General features: G+C 35.6%; 5 protein-coding genes across 6 annotated transcripts in view; 3 read left to right on the forward strand and 2 right to left on the reverse strand.

Annotated features, from left to right (window-relative positions):
* Positions 1 to 2,548, forward strand: part of sirt4 (sirtuin 4) — a 5,240-nt gene extending 2,692 nt beyond the window's left edge. The window contains exon 4 of the mRNA XM_016254124.1: positions 1,833 to 2,548. Coding sequence (XP_016109610.1) covers positions 1,833 to 1,982 — 150 coding nt within the window. The 3' untranslated portion in view covers positions 1,983 to 2,548. The remainder of the gene's footprint in view (positions 1 to 1,832) is intronic.
* Positions 2,549 to 4,079: 1,531 nt separating this feature from the next.
* On the reverse strand, positions 4,080 to 4,990 carry LOC107568182 (UPF0739 protein C1orf74 homolog). The gene has a single exon (XM_016254101.1). The coding sequence runs from the start codon at positions 4,965 to 4,967 to the stop codon at positions 4,080 to 4,082; it is 888 nt and encodes a 295-aa protein (XP_016109587.1). The 5' UTR covers positions 4,968 to 4,990.
* Positions 4,991 to 6,242: 1,252 nt separating this feature from the next.
* On the forward strand, positions 6,243 to 10,387 carry LOC107568194 (protein RFT1 homolog). Of its 2 annotated transcripts, XM_016254120.1 has the most exons (13): positions 6,243 to 6,431; positions 6,533 to 6,618; positions 6,698 to 6,817; positions 7,055 to 7,244; positions 7,343 to 7,444; positions 7,527 to 7,661; positions 7,744 to 7,822; positions 7,910 to 7,960; positions 8,046 to 8,176; positions 8,264 to 8,408; positions 8,509 to 8,614; positions 9,287 to 9,536; positions 9,625 to 10,387. In XM_016254120.1, exons 1-13 carry the CDS (start codon positions 6,369 to 6,371, stop codon positions 9,787 to 9,789), a joined length of 1,623 nt encoding a protein of 540 aa, XP_016109606.1. In that variant the 5' UTR covers positions 6,243 to 6,368; the 3' UTR covers positions 9,790 to 10,387. The 2 variants fall into 2 exon arrangements, with proteins under 2 accessions (XP_016109606.1, XP_016109607.1); XM_016254121.1 differs by lacking the exon at positions 7,527 to 7,661.
* Positions 10,388 to 12,821: 2,434 nt separating this feature from the next.
* On the reverse strand, positions 12,822 to 19,130 carry LOC107568195 (ruvB-like 1). Its single transcript, XM_016254122.1, has 11 exons — positions 18,820 to 19,130; positions 18,350 to 18,436; positions 18,127 to 18,259; positions 17,439 to 17,590; positions 17,229 to 17,318; positions 16,434 to 16,583; positions 16,286 to 16,349; positions 15,998 to 16,196; positions 13,755 to 13,857; positions 13,557 to 13,648; positions 12,822 to 13,392 (listed from the first exon to the last, which is right to left on the reverse strand). Exons 1-11 carry the CDS (start codon positions 18,958 to 18,960, stop codon positions 13,233 to 13,235), a joined length of 1,371 nt encoding a protein of 456 aa, XP_016109608.1. The 5' UTR covers positions 18,961 to 19,130; the 3' UTR covers positions 12,822 to 13,232.
* Positions 19,131 to 19,453: 323 nt separating this feature from the next.
* LOC107568193 (selenocysteine-specific elongation factor-like) lies at positions 19,454 to 27,187 on the forward strand. Its single transcript, XM_016254119.1, has 7 exons — positions 19,454 to 19,989; positions 22,398 to 22,605; positions 23,047 to 23,143; positions 23,595 to 23,759; positions 24,498 to 25,115; positions 25,629 to 25,785; positions 26,342 to 27,187. The coding sequence occupies exons 1-7, from the start codon at positions 19,692 to 19,694 to the stop codon at positions 26,521 to 26,523; spliced, it is 1,725 nt and encodes a 574-aa protein (XP_016109605.1). The 5' UTR covers positions 19,454 to 19,691; the 3' UTR covers positions 26,524 to 27,187.
* Positions 27,188 to 27,920: the final 733 nt, after the last annotated feature.

Here is a 27,920-nt window from a genome sequence, read left to right on the forward strand (position 1 = left end):
CCACTGATTTCTAGTCGTGTCCTCTTTTGAAAGGCCAAACAAAGTAGTTTTGCTTTCACAACAAAACAGCGTCACACACAGTGGGCTTGAGTGAGTGGAGGCGGGCAGGCTTGAGAACGGCGCGGCTGGCAGATTCGACGAAGGAGCGTCCGGTGGGCTTGCGGCAACCACATGTGAAGACTCCGGGCTGGACTCCGCTTTGTCCACAATGAGAGCCGATCCGGCGATCCACAGCGCGAAGTTGATGTATTTCCTCATCGACCAGCACGGATCAGCTCCAGGCATGACGAAGCAGATATCGTCCTCTTTTGGAAGACCAAACAAAGTAGTTTTGCTTTCACAACAAAACAGCGTCACACACAGTGGGCTTGAGTGAGTGGAGGCGGGCAGGCTTGAGAACGGCGCGGCTGGCAGATTCGACGAAGGAGCGTCCGGTGGGCTTGCGGCAACCACATGTGAAGACTCCGGGCTGGACTCCGCTTTGTCCACAATGAGAGCCGATCCGGCGATCCACAGCGCGAAGTTGATGTATTTCCTCATCGACCAGCACGGATCAGCTCCAGGCATGACGAAGCAGATATCGTCCTCTTTTGGAAGACCAAACAAAGTAGTTTCGCTTTCACAACGAAACACACAGCGCCTTCACGACATGGCGGTGGCGGCAACAACAATACTACAGCGAGAATAAAAGTTACGCCTTCTTTCTTTGCGTGAACATTTGGGCGGCATTATGCAAATCTTACCACATAGTGATGTAGGTATGTGGGGCGTGTTAGAACGAGCTGTTTTAGGTAGGCGTGGTTGACAATTAACTTTTATAAAGAATATCTCTTTGGATTTGAGACTTTAATTTTTGCAACTTTACAGATCTTCTTTATGCACCAAGAGCTTGTAACACTCCAAAGAGAAAAGAAAACTTGAAATCGCATCATATGACCCCTTTAAAAGATTTGAATCAAAATCCCCGTGGTTATAATACTTAACTGAAACTAAAACCACAAAAGAATTTTGATACTTGAAGTAAAATAAATGTTAAAATAAACTGAACTTAAAGAAAAAAATACTTTATTTCAGCTAGTTGCAGAGGTAACATTTTTATGGAAGCTTGTTTCCACCATTAAATAAAAAAAGGTAATTACGACGTTTTTTTCCTTGTAATTCTTAAATTATATCTCGCAATTTTATCATCTTATTACATTTTTTTTATTTTTTTGTCTCACAATATAAACTATATGAGAAAAAAAACTTTTGAAGTATTGTGAGAGGAGATTCTGTGGAATAAGGAATAAGCTTTCATTTATTTCTCATTTTCATTTAGTTTAACTTGATGCAAGAATAACTGAAACTAAAGCTGAAATAAAAATAAATACAAACTATATAGCATAAATTTAAAAAGCATTAAAAAAAACTAATGAAAATGACGGAAACAAACAACGTAGAAGTGTAAAATAACTAAAAATAAATTAAATAATAAAATATTTATAAAAGTAAAATATAATAATATATAATTAAAATGAAAATGGAAAGTAAAAAATTTAAACTAATTAAAAATATTATAATAGTATCATTACTATATATTATCATACTATAATAGCAATAGTATCTCAGTAATACTAAAATAACACTGATCCCCACAAATAGTTCCAACCCTGTTCCAGTGCAATCTTCAAGTAAACCCAAAGACCTTGCGTGGTTGGTTCAGGTGTTTGACTAGAGTTTGAACTAGTTAATGAGTATTCCTGATGTAGATAATGCAAATAATTTTTCCTCCTTGTCTCAATACTTTCTCAAGACATTTGGAAAAAGGTGAAGGCATTTGTTTTGCTTTTTAGGTTTTTTCAGGGTACCGCTTTCTCCTCGCTGCTAGTGAAAGAAAGCTTCCAATAGCCATTGTGAATATAGGACCCACGAGAGCTGATCATCTTACTGACATCAGGGTGAGTGCGCGTTGTGGAGAAGTGCTGCCGGCAGTTCAACTCTGAGAAACTGACTCTTTTCCTTGAAGCTAATCTGAACCTCAGCATTCGCCTCGCCACAAGATTACTGGAACATAGATTTGGTTTGGTTCTAGGCTCCTTGCATAAAACAACAGATCTCTACCTCAAGTTACAGAATTACTTTAACATATACACACATTCTTTAGCTAGAGTTTGAAGTGCAATACGGAATACAGCATTGGCATTAATGAGTTAAGCTTAAATACTTCAAAATGATAAAGTAGGTTCATAGGGACAACTGCATTTCCCATCGAGAATTTACTCTCTGAAAAGTTACAGAGCTTCTCAAGAATCAATGTGGGAAACAGTAATGGTAATGATGACATTCTAAATGAGCTGTATGGATTATGACTTATTTTATTTACTAATAGAAGTTTGGTTAAAGATGAATGACTATTTAAATATGTATTTTCGAATATATGTGACTACTAGGATGTTTTTAAAATGTATTGAAACATAAAAAAAATGTACATGTTAATCATTTGTTCTGTCTGAAAATATCGGTCATGTTCAGTTGTATTTGTATAATGCTTTTCACAATACATATTGTTTCAAAGCAATTTTACAGAAAATCATGGCGTTAATACTTATAACATCTTAATATCTTCATGCCTTATAGTTGCTTGCATTGAGAGGTTTAGAGCTGGGTGATTATTTAGTTTTTCATTTTTAAACAATATAAACAATCAAGCAGTTGAGATTTGTTATATATATCGCTTTGAGTATAATGTATGTATATAATTTTACATATACAGTGCCCTCCACTAATATTTGCACCCAAATATGAGTAAAGGCGGCTGTGAAAATAAATCTGCATTAATCTTTTTGATCTTTCATTCAAAAAATTCACAAAATTCTAACCTTTCATTGAAGTAAAACAATTGAAAGTGGGGGGAAACTCACATTATGAAATTCTTATGAGTAAAATATCTCTGAAGTATATTATTTACATTTTTTAGCACACCAGGGTGACTAGGAGCATGAAATTGTGCAGCCTCGACTTCCTGTTCCACAGGATTATAAATATGAGGAACACAAAGGCCAAATTCCCTTATTCATCCATCCCAAGGAGTAAAACCAAAGAATATATTTCTGATGTGCAGAACAAGATTGTTGAGCTTCATAAAATAGAAAGTGGCTGAAAGAAAATAGCTAAAGCATTGAAAATCCCCATTTCTACCATCGGCAATAATTAAGAAGTTCCAATCAACTAAAGATGTTACAAATCTGCCTGGAAGAAGACGTGTGTCTATATCGTCCTAATGCATGGTGAGGAGGAGAGTTTGAGTGGCCAAAGACTCCAAGTATCACAGCTGGAGAATTGCAGAGATTAGTTGAATCTTGGGTTCAAACGGCCCCTACATCACCACATGTTGTTCGGGAGGTGTTTCAAGAAAAACTCCAGCATATTCAGTTGTCAGACACAACTGGAACTTCAAAGGGACTGGCTTTTATGGTTAGATGAAACCAAAAGAAAAGAGGTTTTTGGCAGCAAACCCACCAGATGGGTTTGGTGCAAACAGGGATAAAAAGTACCCCATGTCCACAGTAAAATATACTGCTGGATCTTTAATGTTGTGGGCCTATTTTTCTGCCGGAGGTCCTCGACATCTTGTTCAGATACATGGCATCATGGATTCTATCAAAAACCAATAGAAAAAAAAAATCTAAACCTGACTGCCTCTGTTAGAAATCTCATAATGGGCCGTGGTTGGAACTTCTATCAGGACAATGATCCAAAACAAACATCAAAATCAACACAAAAATGACCGCTTTGTGTCACTGAGCACAAAATGAAGCATCTGCCATGGCTGTCCCAGATCCCTGACCTGAACCCTATAGAAAATGAGTGCCAACATGGAGCTGGGAATCTGAAGGATCTGAAATAAAAAAGGTTGAGATTCACTGCCTGAAGTTATTATATGCACACATTATTACACGTTGCTTTGATAAGAAATCCATGAAGAGCATAAATGATACCGAAAATAGGTGATGCATGAAAAACAATTATGAAATTAACAAATAATTGAATAAATAATGTAAACATTTAATAATACAAAAAGAAACATAAATCAGGTTTATTCAAAGGGTCACAGAGCGCAAAGTGACAGTTTCCCTAGAAAAGCAGAGATCAGTCAGAACTGGCTGTTTGTTAAATCTCTCTCTCAGACGCTCAGTCCACTGTTGCACATGACATTGTACTTCTGACCATAGCTCTTCAGGAACACTGAAAGAGTAAAGACAACAGCGATGATTTATGTCACGGGTGTGCCATTTGACCCAAACGGTGCACACCACCAGTGGTGTCATACACAGACAGTTCCCGAATCCTTTAGTTTGGTCAAACCAGTATGAGGCTGGATAACCTAACAGGATTCCAAAAAGAGTGCACAAGTTCCAGTCATTATACAACTCTTCTCCTAATACAATCACAGAGGAGCCTTTGTCCAGCTCATTCATGAAGAATCCTGAAAGAGTTTTGATCATATCCTCAGTTTTCTTTTCAAAGCCAGCCATAACCGCTCGTTTTTTTGAGGGACATACGTCAATCAGAATGAGACCTTTGCTTTGGAGCAGTTCGTCCAGGTGGGACTCAATAGTGGCACGATTAAAAATGAATGTGTTGCCATCAATGGTCAGAATCCGTAGTGGATTGGTTACAACTCCAGACTCCTGTAGAGCATTGAGGTACATCTGAAGCTGTTCTGGAGATGCTGCATTACTGTCGTAAAGTAGCGCAAGTTTGACGCCCAGATCCACAGCCATTATTTGAACAGTCACATCCAGACATGTGGCCGGAGATAAACGTTTCTTACGAGGACACAGTAACTTCTGTGCAGCAGAGATGAGCATTTGTGATGAAGCAACCCTATCCAAGTACACATATAAAATATTTGCTGACAGCAGGACACACAAATTGATTAGAAAAGTTACTGAATACTTAATTAATGAAGGCTCAGATTCTAGCATTGGTCAGGTCCGTAGTGGTGTTGTTCTTCTTCTTTTCTTTTTAATGGCGGTTGGCAAACCCACTTAAAAGGTGCATTTCCGCCACCTACTGGACTGTATATTGGTGACAGCATATAAAAAAATATTTAAAAAAACTAATAATAAAAAAAATCAAATAACCTTTAATTTGACCAAAGGAGTATTACACAAGGATACAATTATTTTATATACTTCATTATGTGATCTTCAAATTCTATTTATTAAACCTATTGCTTTCAAATAATTAATAATTGCATTATAGACTTTATACTGTGCTGAAGCATACTCAAGTATTGTCTTAATTGTAATTCTTTCAATATTCAACAAACTTAATTCTTCTATTAATCGCATTCTTTCTCTTTCATATGCTTCACAATGTAATAGGATATGTTCCACAGCCACACAAATTGATTAGAAAAGTTACTGAATACTTAATTAATGAAGGCTCAGATTCTAGCATTGGTCAGGTCCGTAGTGGTGTTCTTCTTCTTCTTCTTCTTTTCTTTTTAATGGCGGTTGGCAAACCCACTTAAAAGGTGCATTTCCGCCACCTACTGGACTGTATATTGGTGACAGCATATAAAAAAATATTTAAAAAAACTAATAATAAAAAAAATCAAATAACCTTTAATTTGACCAAAGGAGTATTACACAAGGATACAATTATTTTATATACTTCATTATGTGATCTTCAAATTCTGATACGGAGTCTAGATATTATTGTGTCCTCCTTCCTACTTCCAAAGTTTTTCCTTCCATTTCCAACTTGTTTTTGAATGTTGTATAGATGCCGACCCTTTATGTCCCTATCCCACATCTTTTGCCATTTCCTAATCATAGCCCCTCTGATTATTCCTTTCATTTCTGCTTTGTAGTGGTGTTGTTGTTGAATGACACACATTTTAATCGACTCGGTCATTGTAATGAATCGATTGAACGATTCATTGAGTTGTTCATAACACAGAAAGATTCGAGTCTAGTGAATCATAATCCTTCCAGAAAAAACTTCCTGTTAGTTGCAACCAGTTAAAAGTGCTACAATGTACAGTCGAACATAGATTTTTGTCTCACTGCAGAATATTACGAACATTTTGAATAATTATAAAATAACGCGAGTCGTCCATTTCCCCCCAAAGCGTCATTAGAAACGCCACCGATATTCGCGGACTTTTATTTTGAAATCTTTCAACTGAGAAACGGAAGTATATTCCATTTGACAACTTGTACAGTTGGTAAATACCAAATGGAGACTATTGTAGTACAGTATCATAGTAATATATCTGTATAATGAAGCGAAGGTAACGTTTATTTGCCACCGGCGAATTTCGGTGATTTTGTTGTTAGAGAGTTTCAATAGTTGAGTTAAAAAAAGTAAAGTTCACAATGGGCTCAGAAGATGTGCTCAAGAGTGCTTCAACACTGGCCTCTTATAATGTTCTGCTTCAGGTACTACTACACACACACACTGCTATTCTGAACACACTAAATACACCTATATTAGAGACATATAATAAAGCAGTATGTTGAAATATTTTTTTACGTTGCAGGTGATGTTTCGAGTGTTGACGTTTCTCTTGAATGCATTTACTCTGCGGTTTGTGTCCAAGGAGCTGATAGGCGTGGTAAATGTTAGGTGGGTTTGCAGGTACAAATCATAAACTCGAACATTCCTTTCAGTGGCCCACTAACTGCAACGTTTGCTTTTGTTACAGGTTGATGCTGCTCTATTCTACATTGGTGTTTCTGTCTAGGGAGGCGTTCCGGAGGGCGTGTCTAAGCAGCGAAGGGGCGGGGCGTAACTGGAGACAAGTCATCAACCTGTTATGGCTCACGTAAGCAGAAATACCTGTAGGTTTATTAACCAAAATTTGCTTGCCCCTGGAACCAACACGCTGAAACGTGGGGAGGCACTAATGAACTCTATATATAAAAAAAGGATTGAACGATTGCAATCAGAGATTTACAGGAAATAAGTAAATCTATCATATCTGAAATTTCAAGGAATAGTTCACCTAAAATTAAAATGTTTTTTTTATTCTCTTTCTTTTATCTTCTTCTCAAACTCTAAGATTTCCTGTGGGTTGTGTGTGGGGTGTGCTGTTAGTGTGTGTGTGGTGGTGGGTGCTCCAGGCACCTGATCCAGAGTCCATCCCGCATTATGTTCCCGCAGTTGGATTGTTCTGCCTAGCTGCACTTACAGAGCTGCTGGCTGAACCCCTCTGGGTTCTTGCACATGCGCACATGTTCGTCCGTTTGAAGGTGTCAGAATCTGCCTATCATGCTTTATATTGCACTTTATATTGTCATTGTAGATTGAATAAGATGAATGTATCTGATCAAATTACACATATTCGCAGGTGATTGCCGAAAGCTTAGCCATGATTGCTAAATGTCTTGTTACCGTCGTGATGGTGGTCTCAGCACCTCAATGGGGACTCTATATCTTCTCTGCTGCCCAGGTATATATGTTTACATGTTTGCACACTGAACATATACAACATTTATAGTTTTTGGTTGTCTTCCAAAAACTCTATTTGACAGTGTGTCTATGCAGGGTTTTTGTTGCTTTGTTACGTGTTATACTTCATCCATTTCCTTGGCTCAGAGGAAGCAGAGAGTAAATTGTTCCCTGTTAGTCACATAACAGACCTTCTGCCATCTAGAGTGGATCACGAGGTGACTTATTTTATAATACGACACCACATAATTTTTTGTTTCAGTGAAACAACTACATTGTTTGTTTGTTTTGTTTTTTTAGCCACTACTAAACTGGAAGTTGACCACACTAACCTGGAGCTTTTTCAAGCAGTCATTTCTCAAACAGATACTTACAGAAGGTTAGTGCCTGTCATGCTTAATTACGCAGTATTTTTTTGTCTGAATGTTCAAATGCTTCTAATGAATATTTCGCTTTGATTTTATAGGCGAGCGTTATGTGATGACGTTTTTGAATGTGCTTAACTTTGGAGACCAAGGTGAGTTTGTACATTCATATACACAAGCTATTATACACAAACAGCGTATTCATATTATAATTCTTATTTTCCTTTCTATTTACAGGGGTTTATGATATAATAAACAATCTGGGCTCAATGGTGGCTAGATTTCTTTTTTTGCCCATTGAGGAGAGTTTCTATGTGTTCTTTGCTAAAGTCCTGGAGCGTGGACGAGATGTACGACATCAAAAACAAGTCAGTGTCTGTTTATGTTCCTAATTTAATGTAGTGCAGCTACCCAGATGTGGGTTGGCAAACTGTAAAATGTTGATTGGTCCACAGGAGGAAGTTTCCATGGCAGCTGAAGTACTGGAATATCTTTTGAAGCTGGTGCTTTTGATTGGTCTGATCATCACAGTTTTTGGTTATGCATATTCTCATCTGGCACTTGATATCTACGGTGGGGAGCTTCTGAGCAGCGGAGCCGGTAAACATTAATATGCTTATTGCTTACAGTGGATAGCGGATACATTTTTATTTGTATGTGTGCCGTAAACATTTAAATGGTTTATTTGTGTATTTTGCAGGGCCGGCTCTTCTACGGTGTTATAGTTGTTATGTTCTGCTGTTGGCCATTAATGGAGTAACAGAGTGTTTTGTTTTTGCTGCTATGAGCAAAGAGGAGGTTGACAGGTGAACAACACATAATTACTATACTGTATATATACAGTATCACTCGAACATTTGGGGTCTGTAAGATTTTGAAAAGTCTTTTATGCTCACCAAAGCTTCATTCATTTGATCAAAAATACAATAACAACAGAAATAATGTGAAATATTATTACAATTTAAAATAACTGTTTTCTATGTTAATATATTTTAAAGTGTAATTTTTTCCTGTGAATTTTCAGCAGTCATTACTTCAGTCTTCAGTGTCACACGATCCTTCAGAAATCATTCTAATGTGCTGATTTGGTGCTCAAGTTGAATCCATTTGTGCTGCATTATATTTTTGTGGAAACCACAATGCATTTTTTAAGGATTCTTCGTATGAATACATTTATTTGTACAACAACATTTATTTGCTATTCAGGAACAGCATTTGATTGAAATAAAAAATAGTTGTAACATCCTTACATTCACAGATTAATTTAATGCATCCTTGCATAATAAAAGTATTAATTTCTTTCGAAAAATCTTACTGACCCCAAACATTTAAACTGTAGTGTTATATGCAGTATATATATATGTATATATATATATCATTTATTTACAAACTGTTTTCTAAGACAGATAAGTATGTAAGCCTTTTCCATTTTTCTAAGAAATTGTTTAAACAACATGCTTTTCTCTCTTTCTTTTTAGATATAATCTGGTGATGCTGGGCATGTCAGCATCATTTCTTCTCCTTTCTTATTGGCTAACCTGGATGTTAGGTGGCGTTGGCTTCATTTTGGCTAATTGCTGTAACATGGCTTTACGAATCACTCACAGTATTGTTTACATACATCACTATTTTCTGCAAAGTGAATGCACACCTCTGTGGGGGCTCCGCCCACATTCTGCTGTCATTATTGCACTTGGCGTGAGCTCCATCCTCACAGCGTGCTCAGAGGTATCATGCCTGTGCCTTATTGTTTAATTATATCAGTTTGTTGTGATGAGCAAATTGAAATCTGATTTGTAACTATTTTGTCTTTCAGAGCATGTTCTGCTGTGATGGTGGCTGGTTGCTAAGGCTGGTTCATGTTGCCGTGGGAGCAGTTTGTCTCCTGGGTGTAGTCGTCACAGCATTTTTTACGGAAACGAGACTTGTGCAGTTTGTTAGGACTCAGTTGTTACTGAAATATAGCAAGAAACATACATGAGCTTTTACTTTGAAAGCTGCTGATGCCTAAACCTCACTGAGGTGCAGCTGACACTAACATGTCATGGACCAGAAAAATTAATAACCAGAAATAAATACTGTGTGTAATTTTTCACAAACATATTTTGTTTTCTTTAAATTTTTTCAATTTTTGCTGCAGAAGATGCAGTACTTCTATGTTCGGTTTTGATTATGACATCAAAAGTAGTTCACTACGATACTGACGGTTTGACGGTTCCTATTCCTACAGGACATATCTTATAGAATATTTTATTGATTGATTACAAAACAAATACAGAGAATATTGCAACGTAATGCAAATATATCAAGGGGTCCCCCAGTATGCAACTACTGCTCCAATGTGCCTGTCATTCCTTCATCACTATGAAATACTACAAATGCATTGATTGTTCATCTTTTGAACAGTAATGCTTATTTTTAATTAGACATACCAGAGGTGTACATTGATAATGGTACCCTTTGCATAATGTTACTATTAGATATACTGTAGCTGTATAAATCAGTGGTGAATTTTGTATGAATGATTGTTTACATGAATGATGTACAAAATGGTTTTACATATAATAAATTCAAATGATACTGGGTACCATTGTCTTTGAAAACATGTAAGATGAGAATGGAAAATATTATCTACTATTATAATATCTGGGAACAAATACAACTTTTTTTCCTGATTGCACTGTTTTCCAAATTTAATTTACAAATATTACTGTTCAAATATTTGGGGTCGGCAAGATTTTTATTTTTTTTAAAGAACAATGCTACTTTTGTTCAGTAAGGATTAAGCAAAAGGGACAGTAAAGACTTTTATATTATCAGAAAAGATTTCTATTTTAAATAAATGCTGTACTTTTGAACTTTCTATTCATCAAAGAATCCTAAAAATATGTACTACTGGAAAATTGTTTAACATGAAAATGTATTTCTGTCATACAGGAATATACTACATTTTAAAATAAACATGTCTTTTAAATTATAACAGTATTTACTGTTTTATTGCAGTTTTTGTATTTCAAATCTTTTTATCAGCATTTTCAATAGTGCAGAACGACACATCATAAAAAAGCAGTAAACCACAGGAAAATGTCCATATTTATCTCTCCCACAAACCTTTCATTATTGCTGTTTTTGGTGTGTATATATATAATAAATGCAGCCTTGGTGAGCATAAGAGACTTTTTCAAAAACGTTAAAAAATCTTGCCAGTTCCAAACTTTTGAACATAGATTCTAGCATGAAGCTGTATGAAAAGTTTGCAAACCAGTAAAAAGGAATAAGAAAATAAAAACATTAGGACAGAGAGACTCAAGAATAGCAGGACATCAAGTCCTTCCTGAATATCTCTTTGCTCTGAGAGACAAATTAACATTCACAAACAATCACTTAGCAACACTCAAAAGAACAAACACAACTGTTCAAATAAACATATGCAGTCATTTAGAAGCACTCCAGCATGAACAATAAAGCAGATACAAGGCACAAACCATGAACTCTTTTCATTTCTCAACTGCTGGAAGTAATTGAAGTACTGAAGATGTCATCTTTAAATAACTGTGTATATGCCTACGGGAACAGTGACTGAGACTGAATGGGAGGAGGAACAGTGTGACTCATGCTTTGGCCAAAGGAATTATGGCCCATTTGGGATTGGACTTTGCAAGGGAAGGGTGTGTTTGTATAAATGCACTTACGACCAGTATAAAACAGTATCTTCAGCAAGACAGTAGGACTTCACAACTGATTTTGAGAGTTGGCCATGTCTCAAGTAAGACAAAGATGACCACAGAAGAAATTCTGATCATTTTTTCTTGTCATTCATTTTTCTGTTTCTCTTCAGCAGGGTGAAGAAGTTAAGAGGCCTGAGGTAAAAGCAGAGGATTTGATTGGAGCCAAGGATCAATTGGCATCTGGAACAGAGGTGAAGAGCAAGACCTTTGAAGTGATGCAGGAATGCGGTGAGTCGAGCAGCAACTGATCATTCAGTTAGAAGATTGTGTGTGAAATCAAAATGTCACTGAATCCAAGTGTCCTTCTTTTTTGACTTGGAGCCAAGAGGAAAAAAGAAGAGCCGTGTGTATGTGTGTCTGGTTTTTGTAATGTTTCCACTCCATATATAGCAGAAGGTCAGAACACAAAAACACGGGGGAAGACACTCTTCTACTAATCACTTTTTTATGTGATGTTTATTGTCTATCATTTGTCTTACGTGTTTATATTGACTAATTTGTGTTTCTGATTCCTGAAGATACCCCTTATTTTTTTTCTAGCCTTTTATAATCTCAACTTCAAGATCCCAGCTGTAATATTTTACAATGTACTAATTTATCACCATTGTATACACAGACCATCAATGTTCCCTTCAATTTTAAAAGTTATCATCAAAGACTATTAAAAGATTGTATATCATTAAGAAACACATGAATCTTTAAGAAACACTAACACATGAAACATGAGAGATTTGTGTTTGACGCCATATACGTCACTTCTCAGTTAAAATTACTTTGTCTTTTGTCAATTCATGCATGTATAATTTACATAAACGGAGCCCTTTGTAATGAGGTAACTGAAATCCAAATGTGTTGGATGTTGTAGTTTGTATTATTGTGTATCCTGAGTATCTTTCTGTCTCTGCTTTTAGAACAGGCTGGGAAGGTCGCACCATCCGTCTTCAGCAATGTTCGCTCAGGATCTGAGACTGCCTTTAACAAACCCAGCAAGAGAAAGTAACACTATGAAACTACAGTTTCACTGAATCGTACAGCTAAAACATGTATTTTTTAAATGAATCTAAAGCATTAACATTGAAAACAACTCCGTAGTTTTTGTTTGAACATGGTCATCGTTCAACATTTAACACAGCTAATAACCTGATCTTAATATGTACCTAAATGCACTTTTTTCCATTTTTCTAAAAAGGCTTTAAACAATTAAAATGGACTTTATTATTTTTTTTTAAATATCCTAGAATGCTACTTTAGTTGCAAGGTTTATTGGATAAATAATAAATAAATAAACTTGTTGGTTTAGTTTTAAATTGAAGTTGAGCATTTGATTTGGTGTGAAAATGAAATATTTGTCATTAAAAAAAAGTCCCATTTATATTTCACATTACTATAAAAAAAGATTTATTTTCAAAACAAAAAGAACAGCAGACAGGACAATGGAAAACTTATCCCGCAGGAAAATAACAAAACTGGGGGATGAAACTAAAGAAATCAGGTTTTCTAAGCACGTTAAATAGAGAATGTTTTCTTATCTGTTTTTCTACCAGTTTTTTGACTAACAACAACTGACAGTTAGGTAAAACAATAAAGTAGCCATGCATTGATGTTGAATTGGCTTAAAACAGCGGTCATACTGTTAGAATGTCATGACAAATGTGAACTAAACAACCAGTAAAGCACACTAAAGCAGGCTGTACAGTTATTTCATAAACTTGGTGTGCTGATCTTGTAGGATCTTTGCAGAGGATTTAGCATCATAGAAGAGTTCATTAATTTCTTCCACTTGTTCCTTTTCGACTACTTCCCTTCCCTGAACTCGTGCCAGCAGACTGGCAGGGGTCAGCAGCTGCACTGCGTATCTGCATTTACACAAACTCACACATTAGCCAAAATGACCAAACCAAATTGCATAAATTATAAATGCATGATAATGAAAATGCAAGCAACACAGAAATAAATATGGGAGTTCAATGCTAATCTAAATAAGTAGGTATGTTTTTCAAAATGCAGTAAAAAGTATTACCTAAGTGTAGTCTTGGTACCGATCTCTCCAAGATGAGATAAAGCCTCCTCGCTGATGTTGATTCCTTCTGTCTGAGCTCTGATCTTTATGATCTATAGTAACATGCAAATGAAACAACAGCATGAAATGTTTAATTCGTCTTTTATAATGTAAAAACTTTATTTTTAAGCAGCTTGTTTTGACAATTTGAATGCCCACCTGTTTCATTTCTTGAGGAGTGTACAGCATAGTTCTGATAATCAAGACTCGATCCAGCAGATCCAGTGGAATACCGTGAGGAGAGCTGATATCCTCTGTTCCCCTAAAACATTATTATGTATAACTGTAAACTTGCCAATCAAATGGATCATTCTAATAGCTGGTCACAGCAAACTATGATGATCTAACAATGAACAATAATTTTACAACACTTATTAAAGGGATACTCCACCCCTAAATGAAAATTTTGTCATTAATCACTTACCCCCATGTTGTTCCAAACCTGTAAAAGCTTCGTTCGTCTTTGGAACACAATTTAAGATATTTTGGATGAAAACCGGGAGGCTTGTGACTTGTCCCATTGACTGCCTAGTAAATTACACTGTCAGGGTCCATAAAAGTATGAAAGACATCGTCAGAATAGGCCATCTGCCATCAGTGCTTCAACCGTAACGTAATGAAGCGACGAGAATACTTTTTGTACGCGAAGAAAACTAAAATAACGACTTTATTCAACAAGTCGTCTCCTCTGTGTCTCTCCGCATCACTGTAGCGCCATTTTGGAGAATATCCGCTGGACGAGAGACAAATTGTTGAATAAAGTTGTTATTTTTGTTTTCTTCGCGTACAAAAAGTATTCTCGTCGCTTCATAATGTTACGGTTGAACCACTGGTGGTAGATGGACTATTCTGACTATGTCTTTCATACTTTTCTGGACCTGATATTGTGGATATCAAAGACCACCAGTGGATTCTAACCACTGTGGTCTTTCATACTTTTCTGGACCCTGACAGTGTAATTTACTTGACAAACGAAGCTTTTACGGGTTTGGAACGACATGGGGGTAAGTGATTAATGACAAAATTTTCATTTTGGGGTGAAGTATCCCTTTAATGTAGGGTAATGTGAATTTTTACATCCATTAATATATTTTTAACAAGTTGTATAAATTAACATTAATTTACATAATGAACAGAAATAAACAATATATTTATAAATAAACGGCAACACTTTACAATAAGGTTCCATTTATTAACATTAGTCAACTACAATAGTTAACATGAATTCACATTGAAAAAATACTTCCAAAGCATTTATTGGTAACACTTTACAATAAGGTGTCATTTGTTAACATTAGTTAATGTATTAACTAACATGAACTAACAATGAACAATACATTTGTTACAGTATTTATTCATCTTTGTTAATGTTAGTTAATGAAAATAGTTATTCATTGTTTGTTCATGTTAGTTCACTGCGCATTATCTAATGTTAACATATACAACTTTTGATTTTAATAATTAATTATTAAATGTTGAAATTAACATTAACTAAGATCAATAAATGCTGTAGAAGTATTGTTCATGCTTAGTTCATGTTAACTAACACAGTTAACTAATGTTAACTAATGAACCTTATTGTAAAGTGTTACCCATTTATTCATCTTAGTTTGTTAATTTTAACATTTAATAAAATATTAAATTGTTATCTGTTAATATTATTTAATGGACCTAAGCTAACATGAACTAACAATGAACAGTTGAATAGATACTGCAACAAATGTGACTCTGGAGCACAAAACCAGTCTTAAGTCGCTGAGGTATATTTGTAGCAATGCAATAGCCAAAAATACATAGTATGGGTCAAAATTATTGATTTTTCTTTTATGCCAAATATCATTAGGATATTAAGTAAAGATTATGTTCCATGAAGATATTTAGTAAATTTCCTACTGTAAATATATTAAAACTTCATTTTTGATGTTTTTGAAGACATTTGGACAACTTTAAAGGCGATTTTCTCAATATTTAGATTTTTTTTGCACCTTCAGATTCCAGATTTTCAAATAGTTGTATCTCGACCAAATATTGTCCCATCCTAACAAACCTAAATTTATTCAGCTTTCAGATGGTGTATAAATCTCAATTTCGAAAAATTGACCCGTATGACTGATTTTGTGGTCCCCATTAGTTTATTATGTTACCCCATTAGGTTACCATTAGTTAATGCAATAACAAACATTAACTAATGGGACCTTATGTGAAGTGTTGCCGAATAAAAATTAACTAAAAATTTTAAATACAAAAAATTTAATAAATGCTGTGTTCTTTGTTAGTTCATGATACCTAATCCATTAATGTTAACTAACTGAACTTTACTGTAAAATTGTTACTTAATATCCTACAAAAGTGAGACAAAGCTAATTTAATTGACTACGTTTCCCATTGTATCAAAAACACACCTTATAAGGCAGTTTCCTCGATTGGATGCAAACACTACGATGGGAGCAATGGAGCTCTCCAGTGCTCGATGTAGGTAGGTAAAACACTCGATGTCCAGCATGTGAACTTCATCAATGAACAGAACACCAGGAACCAGCTCTGCCACACCCTGATCAATGTACTTGTTCACCACCTTATTGATCTCCCCTCTCAGTTTATCTGAATACATAATACACACAAAAAAAAGATAGTTAAACAAGGCTTCATTAAAAATCCTGTTATGATTATCAGTATATAATGTATGATACCTGTGATTTCTGTCTTCTTGGGTTTCATCAGTTGACCCATCATAGAAAGTATGTCCTGGCCTCCCTGGAAAACACAGTATGCTTATATGATCAGCATTATGGGGATCCACTTGAAATGCTGGAAAACATGATGTTTGTGTGCACATACCTGAGGTCTTGCATTAGCAATATCCAGGTCATGAAGTGTAACATCCTGAATAATCTCTTTCTTCTTGTGTACATCACCTTTCGGAAGAGGTACGTACTCTTCCGCCTCCAGATCAAACTCTGTTGCAAATGTGTCACACCGTCCCTGCCTCTGCAGACCAAAAACAGAAGGACTGATTATGAATGAACTCAAAAGCTTTGAGAGATTTGGGGACCATTAAATCGGGTCAATTTATTTACAAGGGAAGTGTACTGCACTTTATGTGATGTAGGATTTTGTTGAAATACTAGAGTTGTGCAACCATATATGCGTGTACACTACCGTTCAAAATGTTTTTGAAAGAAATCTATTATGCTGACCAATTCTGCATTTATTTGATCAAAAATACAAAAAAGAAAAGAAAGAAAAAGAAATAGTGACAGTTAAAAAATTTGAATATATCTTAAAATCTAACTTATTCCTGCAAACAAGTTGTGCTGCTTAATATTTTTGTAGAAATTGTTTTTTTCAAAATCCTTTAAAAAATATAAAGCCAAAAAGAACAGCATTTGTAACATTATATTATATTTGTGATATTTATATATTTTGTAACCTAATGAATGTCTTTACTATCACTTCACATTAATGCATTCTTGCTGAATAAAAGCATTAATTTCTTTCAATAATATGAAAGATAATCTTGTCCTTTATACCGCTGCCAGACTACCTGTCCACCTGCACTGACAAAAGATTGCTTCAACATGCCAAGAGCAGATATAGGGAGGAGAGAGAATAGTTAAGGAAATCCGTCCATACCTTGACTGCCCCACTGTTCGCTTCGATGTAGATAACATCTCCGACCTCCACTCTCTCCTTCTGCAGACTTTCATAGATACTGGGATCCAGCTGCATAAGCATAACAAACGCTATGAGATATAACTTCAAACTGACAAAAAAAATCGGCTTCGATCCAGCTCCTTATCTTTGAAATACAAGTATGCAAGAAAAGCGCTTTCACTTCCTTACCTTCAACTGTTTGGTGCCTTTAGCTGTCTTCAAACCAATAATGACATGACTGATAGTTTTTCCATAGCCCCCCATTGGGTTCTCCGTCTCACAAGGAGTCAGTTCAGTGACCTCTCCCTCATACACCTCCTTAGTCTCCTTGATACGCAGACCTGCACAATCAAAAAATACGAATTTTAATAATAATTTAATAATTACTATAATTAATAAATATTCATATAATTAATTAAGAATTTTAGGTACAAGAATGAACAGAACATATAAACAATGCTAACATATTAAATACTAGTGGATCTACTTATAGGCTTTTAAAAACCTACAGAATTCATTATATATTATGAAATATCAGTGAATCTACTCACCTGTGTGTGTTCAATTGCCAATGCCAGTGTATTTCTCTGTCAGCACTGTAATAATGTGTGCATGCATATCTCACTTGATCACACAGTCCACTCCACACAGTTTTGAGTCTAATGACTAATATCAAGCTACAGTGTGTGTGCATGGGGAATTATTTACTAACTAGTAGCACGACAAGTTGAAATGTATTTGAATGGGGTTTTCACCATTTTTACCTTCATTATAAAAAGCATGCGTCTCTTAAAAGAAATGAATAAATGTTCACTATTATAATAGCATTTTTACAGGTTATGGTGCACAGATATGGGTTCTTTCCATGAGAGCTCACCTATGGCTCTTCTGAAGTTCTCCATCAGCACTTCAGTCTTTTTGATTTCTGATGAATACACTTCACTGCCCACCATAGGACAGAATGGCACTTTATTTCCCAATTCCTGTGCCATGGCTAATGCTAGAGCAGTCTGCAGGGTACAGAAATACAATTATCAAACCATAAACACTCTCTGAAACTATTGACAATGACTGTTAAATTAAAGGTTGTCAGTCCTTACCTTGCCTGTTCCAGGTGGTCCGGCCAGTAAAATGGCTCTGCCAGCCATCTTTTTGGAACGAATCAGCTCTACAATGATACCACAAGCCTAATAAAACGGTAAGAATACAATATAAAGAATTTATGTTTATCTTTTCCATTTTTTGAAATTGAAAAGGATTTACAGCAACATGTTGTCCTTTATAAACGCATAATATAATAATAATAATAATATCAAGCAGCTTAACTACATATTAAAAGTCTGCAAAACCAGGATGTGTTATAAGCACAGTAAAATACTCTTGGTGAAAGTGAAATACACATACGCATTTTTATACTGCTCCTGAATCCTAACACATACCACACTTTGTATTCGTTCTTCACAAGCAACCAGTTAAATGCAGAAGACCATATAATAATGAGTGTAATCAAATTGACTGATTCTGCATTCATTAACAAACGAGCAAAATATGAAATTGATCTCGAAGTTACCTCTCTAGCGGTCTCCTGCCCCACTAGTCCGGACGCGGCTTGTTTAGCATTACCGGCCTCGTCCAGCCCGAGACCCTTTACATGGCTGTGAGAAGCGATGCGCTGCGTCTTGGTTGTGCTTTTTACCTCTTCGATCTTCATGTTTCTTATTAGTTATTTAAACAATCTAAAAAGTGAGTAAACTAATTTCAAGCCTATTACACGAAAGGCCGTTGAAATCAAACACAAGAGACCCGCGTTTCCATGTGGGTAACTAAGGCGATTTGAGGAAGTACCGCCCTGGAAACGTTTTTTTCAGTCGTTCTTTGCAACGATTGGTCAATTTGTGGAAACTCTGTTTAATCATTGGATCCGTCTGATCACTGCGAATACGCCCCTATTTTCCGTTTGTGTGCCGTTTGAAATGTTGTACTGGAACGAAGATGCGCCACTGTGCGTTCCACAAAACTCGTCTTCTGTATGAAGTGCAAATAAACTCCTAATTGTGAAACAAACATGCTGTAAACAATTGAAAAATTTTATATATTATTTGACCCATGATGCATTTTCCTTTTCTAAAACAAATGCTCTGAAGAGGAACCTATGAGTTGAGTTGCTGTTACACCAGGGATTGTTTATTTGTAGCACAGGAAAAACACCTGTCAAATTTCAGAAAAGTTTGCTGAAAACAGTAAGAGCAGCAATTTACGTTAGCATGCTATTTAATCTCTCAAATCAGAATTAAGAAGAAGATATTGCCACCTAAATTAGAGATACTCGGTTAACTGACAGTTTAATATCGAGCTGGTTGGGTTGAACCAGCAGCGTTGCTGTCAGCAGTTCAAAGTCTGCGCATTCATTCTCTGATCCCCAACAGGCGCGCTGTTCTAGTGATGGCAGATTCCAGTCCTCCTAAAACGCTTAACTTCAACGTTGGTGTCCTCGGCCATGTGGACAGCGGAAAAACGTCTCTTGCCCGTGCGCTGAGCAGCACCGCATCCACCGCAGCCTTCGACAAGAACCCCCAGTCCAAAGAGCGGGGTATCACGCTGGATCTCGGCTTTAGTGCGTTTACGGTGCCCTTACCGGAGCACCTGAAAAAATCCTGCGGGGACAGACAATACGACAGTCTGCAGTTCACACTGGTGGACTGCCCGGGACATGCATCCCTCATACGCACCATTATCGGGGGTAAGTGGCTAAATTAGGTGTTTTTTATTAGTTTGGCTCAATAAAACCACAATCAAACTGCAGGTTTTATGTTTGCGTGAATCAGTGTATAAACATATAATTCACCACGCACTACTAACGTCTTTTAAGTCCTGTTATAACTGTTATCATGTTTATATATATATATGTGTGTGTGTGTATATATATATATGTATATGTGTATATATATATATATATATATATATATATATATATATATATGTATATTTGATCATAAGCATACTACTTGAAGAATAACAAACCTGTCAGTGCATTTTAAATTCTATCCAGAACTACCACTTTTGATCAGTAGGTGGTGTGTATAGTATTTGAAGTGGTCATATTAACCCTGTAAAGATGAAATATGATATAATAGTCAGATTTGTTTATGGAAGTTTGTTGAACTTTTATACAAAATATAAAAGAAAATCTTACAAATATGCATATGTGTTTTATGTTTGTATCAGATTTGATAGTATGATGCAGGATAATATAGTGCTGCTCGCATTCAAAGATTAAAAAACGTCAGTTTTATTCGAGGATATTCTGAGAGCTTGTAATTCAATGATCTTTTTATTTCAGTATAACAGACTACTTGCTTTAAATTAATCTAAATATAATTCGTCACTCTAAATCGATCAATAATATGTCTTTAGTAAGATGATATTGTATGCTTGTACAATAATGATTAAGATGTTTTTGTTCCTCACGCCTGTTTCATATTTGATAATAATTGATGATTATTTAAAAAAAAGAAAAAAAAGAAAAGTTGTATGGATAATTAAGTAATCCTAAATTTCTTCATTTCAGTAAATGTTAATGATAATATAAATATTAAATATTAATTACAATATAAAAGTTATTCTTATATTCACTTTATACAAATCATTAAAGATCACATCAAAAAGACTTGTGTACCATTACCTAAAGGTGGGATTTTTTTTAGAATTATACTAAAAGGCCCTTTATTTGCTAAAATAGTATGAACTATCAATTAGAGTGTACAACAGGTTTTTTTTTTCATAAGTTTTGATAATGCTGATCATTTAGGGAGTAGGGACATTAAAAATTCATGTTTCAAATGTGATACTGTAGGCTTTATAGAGTTAAATCACGTTTTCAAATCAAAACACATCTGCTTTTAATGACAGACTTGTAATGGTACAAAATATAAAATAAAAAACTGTCCAAGAGTGCACATCAATTAGGCCAAAAAAGCTCAATGTGGGTGCTCTACCACACAAAAATAAGAACGAAAACATCAAAAGTAGGCACACCACAGCTCCAGAGATAGAGAAGTATTTAATTATGTTCTCACCACAGGTGACGTTTCGAGCTTAAACGGTCACGCTCTGATGAAGAGCGTTTAAGCTTGAAACGTCACAAAATATAAAATAAAAATGCATTTAGAATTGGAACACCTTTTACAGTTACAGCAAAGAATAGCATTTTGTCAACATGTTATCATGATCAGATTCTGTCATTTAATGCACTTCCAAATTGTAAAACACAATTAAGTGTCTTTAACACACTGAAAAAAAATACTGGTGTAGGAGTTCCTTTGACACAATTTTCACTCAGAAATTGCTAGTAAATTTCTCAAATAATTACAAAGAAATGGCAAATTACATTGAATTAAACGTGAAATTTTTAAGTAGAAATGCTGAAATAGTATTATCTTGTAAAACAAGATACTTATTGTACTTATTTACAACTTTACAACTACGAAAAATATATTTTTTTACAGTGGAATCACACATACAGGTGCATCTCAATAAATTAGAATGTCGTGGAAAAGTTCATTTATTTCAGTAATTCAACTAAATTTATGGGTAGTTATGGGTACAATACATGCAATACATCAATATTCCTCCATACTAAAAGCTCACATGGCTTGTTTTCTAACATACACAGTTTCATAGGTATAATGTTCACAGTGGGATGTATGAACAAAATAGATGATGTGAAACAATGTCTAGAGGTTTTTTTTGTTAACCTTCAGGTCCAAACAAACCCAGAGAACTCTCAGTGTGGTGGGAATGTCTAGTGTAATTGCATTGATGGTACTGGTGTGTGTGTGTGTGTCTGTGTGTGTGTGTGTGTGAGTGTGTGAGAGCATTTATGGCACATGTGGTTGATTAAGGCGGAAGGGGGCTGTTCGGGGTTCCAGCTTGACTTCCTCTCTCCCCCCAGAGGGGATCTCTCAGGAAAGAATGAGTGCCAGAGAGAGGGAGAGAAAAAGAGGGAAAGCAAAGGCAATAGCCCAGTCTCCTACTTCTCTTATTTTCGGTCTCTCTTTCTGTAATACTGTCTAGCAGCGATGACTACTTTGTCATGTTTGTCAATGTTGAAGTTATATGTTTTACTCTCATCTGTATACTTGCGTTCAGGTGCTCAGATCATTGATCTGATGATGTTGGTGGTTGACGTTGTGAAAGGTATGCAGACACAAACAGCAGAGTGTCTTTTGATTGGTCAGCTCACCTGCTCCCACATGATTGTAATCCTCAACAAAACAGACCTGTTGCCTACTGACAAGAGACAGGCGGCTGTTGACAAAATGACCAAGAGGATGCACAAAACTCTTGAGAACACAAGGTAGACACTGTCAAGCACATGTTTAACTGTATATTAGACATATTACACATTTTGCCATGTGTTCAGACTGTAAAAAATGATTGTAATTTTAATGGTAAAAGACTTTAAATGCTATATAGACTATAATTTACAGTTTTTGGAAGTAAAAAAGAACAAGTCATCTTAAAATTTTCAGTGAAAAAAAATGTAAATTGCTGCCTTTTCTTTAACTTCTGGCAACTTCAGCTGCTGTTTTTTTTTTCTTTACGTAAATTTCACAGATTTTTTTTTTACAACATATAACAAATCTAAACTGCTTGATTGTTTATATTGTGGTCAAATCTGTCGCACGAGATATTATAGATGTTATAAACATTAACATCATGAGTTTCTATAAAGATAATTTGAAACCATGTGTATTGTGCTATACAAATAAAATTGACTTGACTTTTTACTTGTCAGATTTAAAGGCTGCGCTATTATTGCTGTGGCAGCAAAGCCTGGTGGTCCTGAGTTCCCAGAAACAGACGAGCCACAAGGAATAACTGAACTCATAGACGTGAGTTAGTGGGTGTTCAGTAGCACAGATTCAAGATCCAAAAGTTTTTTAAATTTTTTAACTTAAATTTTATATTTTTTCCCCCTATAAACATGTAAATGAGAATAATATTTTAGGAGTTTGAAAATGCCTAAATAAAGAAAAGTTATGTATGATGTCAAAGAAGTAATATATACAGGACACTAAGTCAAATTTAGGCAAATTTGTGACATTGACCATACAAATGATCATTGCAAAAGATTTCCTTCTTTCCATTAATACACGCAAGGGAACATTTTCAAATCCTGGATAACAGATCAGGTTTTGCACAAACTTGTGGAGTTTATACTAACTTGAGTCAATGTTTTTTATTAAAGCAAAAGGGTGATTTTAGGTTTCAGACCTTTGGACATTACTGTATTTTGCAAAGTGTGGATCATATTTTTGAAGATGTCTCTGTCTTTGTGTTCAGTTATTGAAGGCCCAAGCCTTCTTTCCTCATAGAGATCCATCAGGTTCTCTTCTGATGGCTGTAGATCACTGTTTCTCCATCCGTGGCCAGGGAACAGTCATTACTGGCACCATCCTACAAGGGTCACTCTGTGTCAATGATACTGTGGAGATACCAGCGTTAAAGGTATTTATGTATTTCTATATGCAGCTCTACAATACATACACTACCAATCAAAAGTTTGAGGTGAATACGATTTCTTTAAGCGAATGTACTTTTATTCAGCAAAAATGCATTAAATCGATCGAAAGTGACAGTAAAGATATTTATAATGTTGCAAAAGATTTCTATTTCAAATAAATGCTGTTCTTTTGAACTTACTATTTATTGTAGTATCACCATTTCCACAAAGATATTAAGCAGCACAACTGCTTTGAATATCGATAATAATAGCAAATGTCTCTTGAGCACCAAATCAGCATATTATAATGATTTCTGAAGGATCATGTGACACTGAAGACTGGAGTAATGATGCTGAAAATTCAACTTTGCCGTCACAGGAATAAATTATATTTCAAAATATATTTAAATAGAAAACAGGTATTTTACATTGTAATAATGTTTCACAATATTGTTTCACAGTACAGTTTTTATTGGATATTTTAATTAAATAAATAAAGCCTAAAAAACTGGGAATTTTTTTTTTTTCGTAAAAAAATTAAAAAACGTACCAGCCCCAGACTTTTGAACAGTAGTATACATGCAAACTGCACAAAATGCATTAAAAAAAAGATTCTCGTCTTTTTTCTTATTTCTCTGACTGTTTCCAAATGATCAGTTTCACCATGGTAGGTGAACAGATATTTTTCTACATAGTGTATTGACATGATCCGCTCCTTATTTTAGATTTTTTTTATTCCTCAGGTAACTCGCAAGGTCAAATCTGTGCAGATGTTTCGAAAGCCAGTTCCTAGTGCTATGCAAGGGGATAGGGTCGGTGTGTGTGTGACCCAGTTTGACCCAAAACTGTTAGAACGAGGTGTAGTATGCACACCAGGTTCATTGCAGACTCTTTTTGCTGCTATTATATCCGTCCAAAAGATTGAATACTATCGTGGAGCACTTAGTAGCCGTGCAAAGTTTCACATTACTGTTGGACACGAAACTGTTATGGCACGTATCTCATTCTTCAATCGAGTGCTTCCCAGGAACGAAAATGGAGACTGTAGCCCCACCTCACAAGAGAAAAGTGCAAACCTTTTCTCATTTGATTGGGAGTTTCATCACCTGGATGAGTTTTTGACTTGTGGGAGAGGGGAACCACAGCAATGGGCTTTACTTGAGTTTGAACGACCAGTCACATGTCCTCCACTTTGCTTAGTGATTGGGTCACGACTGGACTCAGATATCCATGGTAACACATGCAGGCTTGCCTTTCATGGACAGCTTCTGGAAGGCTTTGAGGACAAAAACTACACCGAGACCGCACTGCCTCGGCTCAAAATCAGCAAAGACAAGCAGAAAGAAGGAGCAGTGGAACGGGTGACTATAAATATTTACACTTCCATTCAAAGGTTTGGGGTGAGATTTGTTTTAGGTAAATTAATACTTCTATTCAGCAAGGATTAAGTTGATCAAAAGTCACAGTAAAAGCTTTTTTGGTTAAAGATTTCTTTTACAAAAAGAGGTGTTTCTTTTGCACTTTCTATTCATCAGATAATCCTGACAAAAATGTATCATGGGTTCCACAAAAATATTAAGCAGCACAACTGTTTTCAACACTGGCAATAATAAATGTTTCTTGAGCACTAGATCAGCATATTAGAATGATTTCTAAAGAATCATATTGAAGACTGGCGTAATGGCTGCAGCTTTGCCATCACAGGAATAATTTAAAATATATAAAAATGGAAAGAGTTCTTTTATTGTGATAATATTTCACTATATTATTGTTTTTAAGCAAATTAATGCAGTCTTGGTGAACATAAGAAACTAAAAAAGCTCTAGCTAAGCAGTTTTGCCAGTTTTCTTTTCCAATTTTGTATCTTTGGTCAGGTGACAGATGACTACACTGTGATTGGTCGAAACCTTTTTAAGAAGGAGACGAACCTTCAGCTGTTTGTGGGCTTAAAAGTTACACTGTCAACAGGAGAAACGGGCTCCATTGAAGGTGGCTTCGGCCAAAGTGGCAAGATCAAAATCAGAATTCCAGGTAAGCAAAGACAAAAACACTCTCTTTTACTCACCCTTACTTCTTTCTTGGCCCCTTTTTACCTCCTTCCTCTAAGTTTCTTGTCAGGTGACTTGCATATTTATACATCCGTATACTCATTCCGCATGCTCAAAAGCTACTCACATTTAAAGTTACACACACCAAAAAATGCATGTGGAACCTTAAATATAAGTGCAAAAAAAAAACTCACATCCTTTTCCTGACCCTCAAGGCTCGCTTTGTGTAGGTAGACCTCAGCCACACAAATATACGTACACACACATTACAGCACACCCCTCACTTCAGGCCCAATGAAATGGAGTAGAATGAATGTATCCATAGCCACACAAGTAAAGATGTTTAGCATTTTTGTAATCTACATTACCTAGCTTGAGAAAAAGTAAGTCGGTCTAGATTTAAAATATTTTTGCCATGAAATTTTGATTTATGCAGCAGTTAATTTCTGTTTAAAACAAATAATCATATGATAATTGTATCCGGCCAAAACATGAGGGATACATTCTGTCTAGTCACGTTGTGTTTCTGTTTCTGTTAGAGGGGCTGAAAGAAGAAACCAAGCAGCATCTATCCTCTTCCTCTAAGAAGAAGGGGAAGGGTGGGGCCAAAAATGAATCCTCCAAATTGGAGGAAACTAAGCCCGATGCTCAACCAGTCACCATACATCTGAACTTCAAACGCTATATATATGATCCCCAAAAAAAGATGGTTCAGTCCTGACCATCAGTCCGATCATTCCTGATAAATGCTAGCGGAGGGGCAGGAATAACAGACACTGAGCATAAAGTCTAGGATATGGAACGGAAACGTCTTGTACATGTTTTATTCTGTGCAGAGTTTCTATTCTGTTACTTTGCATTTGTGTTATTCCTTCAAATGTGGAATAATAAAAATCAACAAAAAAGAAAAGATGGAATATTCCTTAAAGACATATATATCATTACTTTACTAATAAAAGCCATTATATGACTTCTAATAAAACAACTCTAATAGCTAAACTGCTGTAGTTGCAGTGCACTGTATATTTTGTGATTTACATTTTGTTTGCAAGAGTGTGTGGAAAGTATTTGTGTTTGGCATATCGAGAGTGGTTGGGACATTGCTTTAGGGCAGAATGCATTGTGAGTATAGGCAAATATTTCTGTTGGCAAATCAGAGGCGAAATGTGTTTCCACACACCCCACCATCAGTTACTCTACATTTATAAATATCCTTTTTTCCATTTGTTTGCGCCACTGTTTATGTATGTTTTTTTGTGCAAATGCAGATGAGAGTGGTTAAAAAAAACAAATAACGTTAAGAAGGGCCATGATAAGTCTTATCATTGTTTTGCTTCATGGATTTGAATATCTATTCCAGTCACGTTGTGGCAACTTGGGGGAATCTGTAGGCACTTATGTATGTTTTTTTGTGCAAATGCAGATGAGAGTGGTTAAAAAAAAACAAATAACGTTAAGAAGGGCCATGATAAGTCTTATCATTGTTTTGCTTCATGGATTTGAATATCTATTCCAGTCACGTTGTGGCAACTTGGGGGAATCTGTAGGCAAATTCGTTCTTAATATGCGAGTATACAAATAGCAGCTGTACTAAAATATTAAATGCCATCTGTGTTGTTATACTTCCCTGTTTGTACCTGACACCGCAGATAAAAACAAAGCCTTTATTTGTTTTTCATTATTATTGCCATTAACTGGACTTTTTTTAAGAAGTGCATACACAGGTAACTGCCTATCACTTTCATTCTCTTACGCACTCTTTCTTTGTCTAGCAAATGTGCTGTCGTGGATTAATTTACAGCATCACATTACTCTAAAAGGAAGATGTGTTGAGCTAACTGACTGAAGCTTTTTTAACCTTTGACTACTTACCTTTGACTTAACCTCTTAAGGAATCTTTTAATGTGTTGTCTGTTGTGTTGCACAGAAGAAAGAAAATAATACAGGTCTCGAACAACATGAGAGAGTAAATTATTGAACTTTCATTTTTAGGTGAATTATTACTTCATTGTCCAACTATTCCTTTATGTTCCATTCCATATGACAATAGGACCTTGAGCCTCATCTGGAACTTTATTTTAGTTTAGTCTTCTTAACATCTTAATGCCAGTTGGTGTT

Source organism: Sinocyclocheilus grahami, unplaced genomic scaffold (genome assembly GCF_001515645.1).
Source record: "Sinocyclocheilus grahami isolate Dianchi unplaced genomic scaffold, SAMN03320097.WGS_v1.1 scaffold1224.1, whole genome shotgun sequence".
NCBI lineage: Eukaryota > Metazoa > Chordata > Actinopteri > Cypriniformes > Cyprinidae > Sinocyclocheilus > Sinocyclocheilus grahami.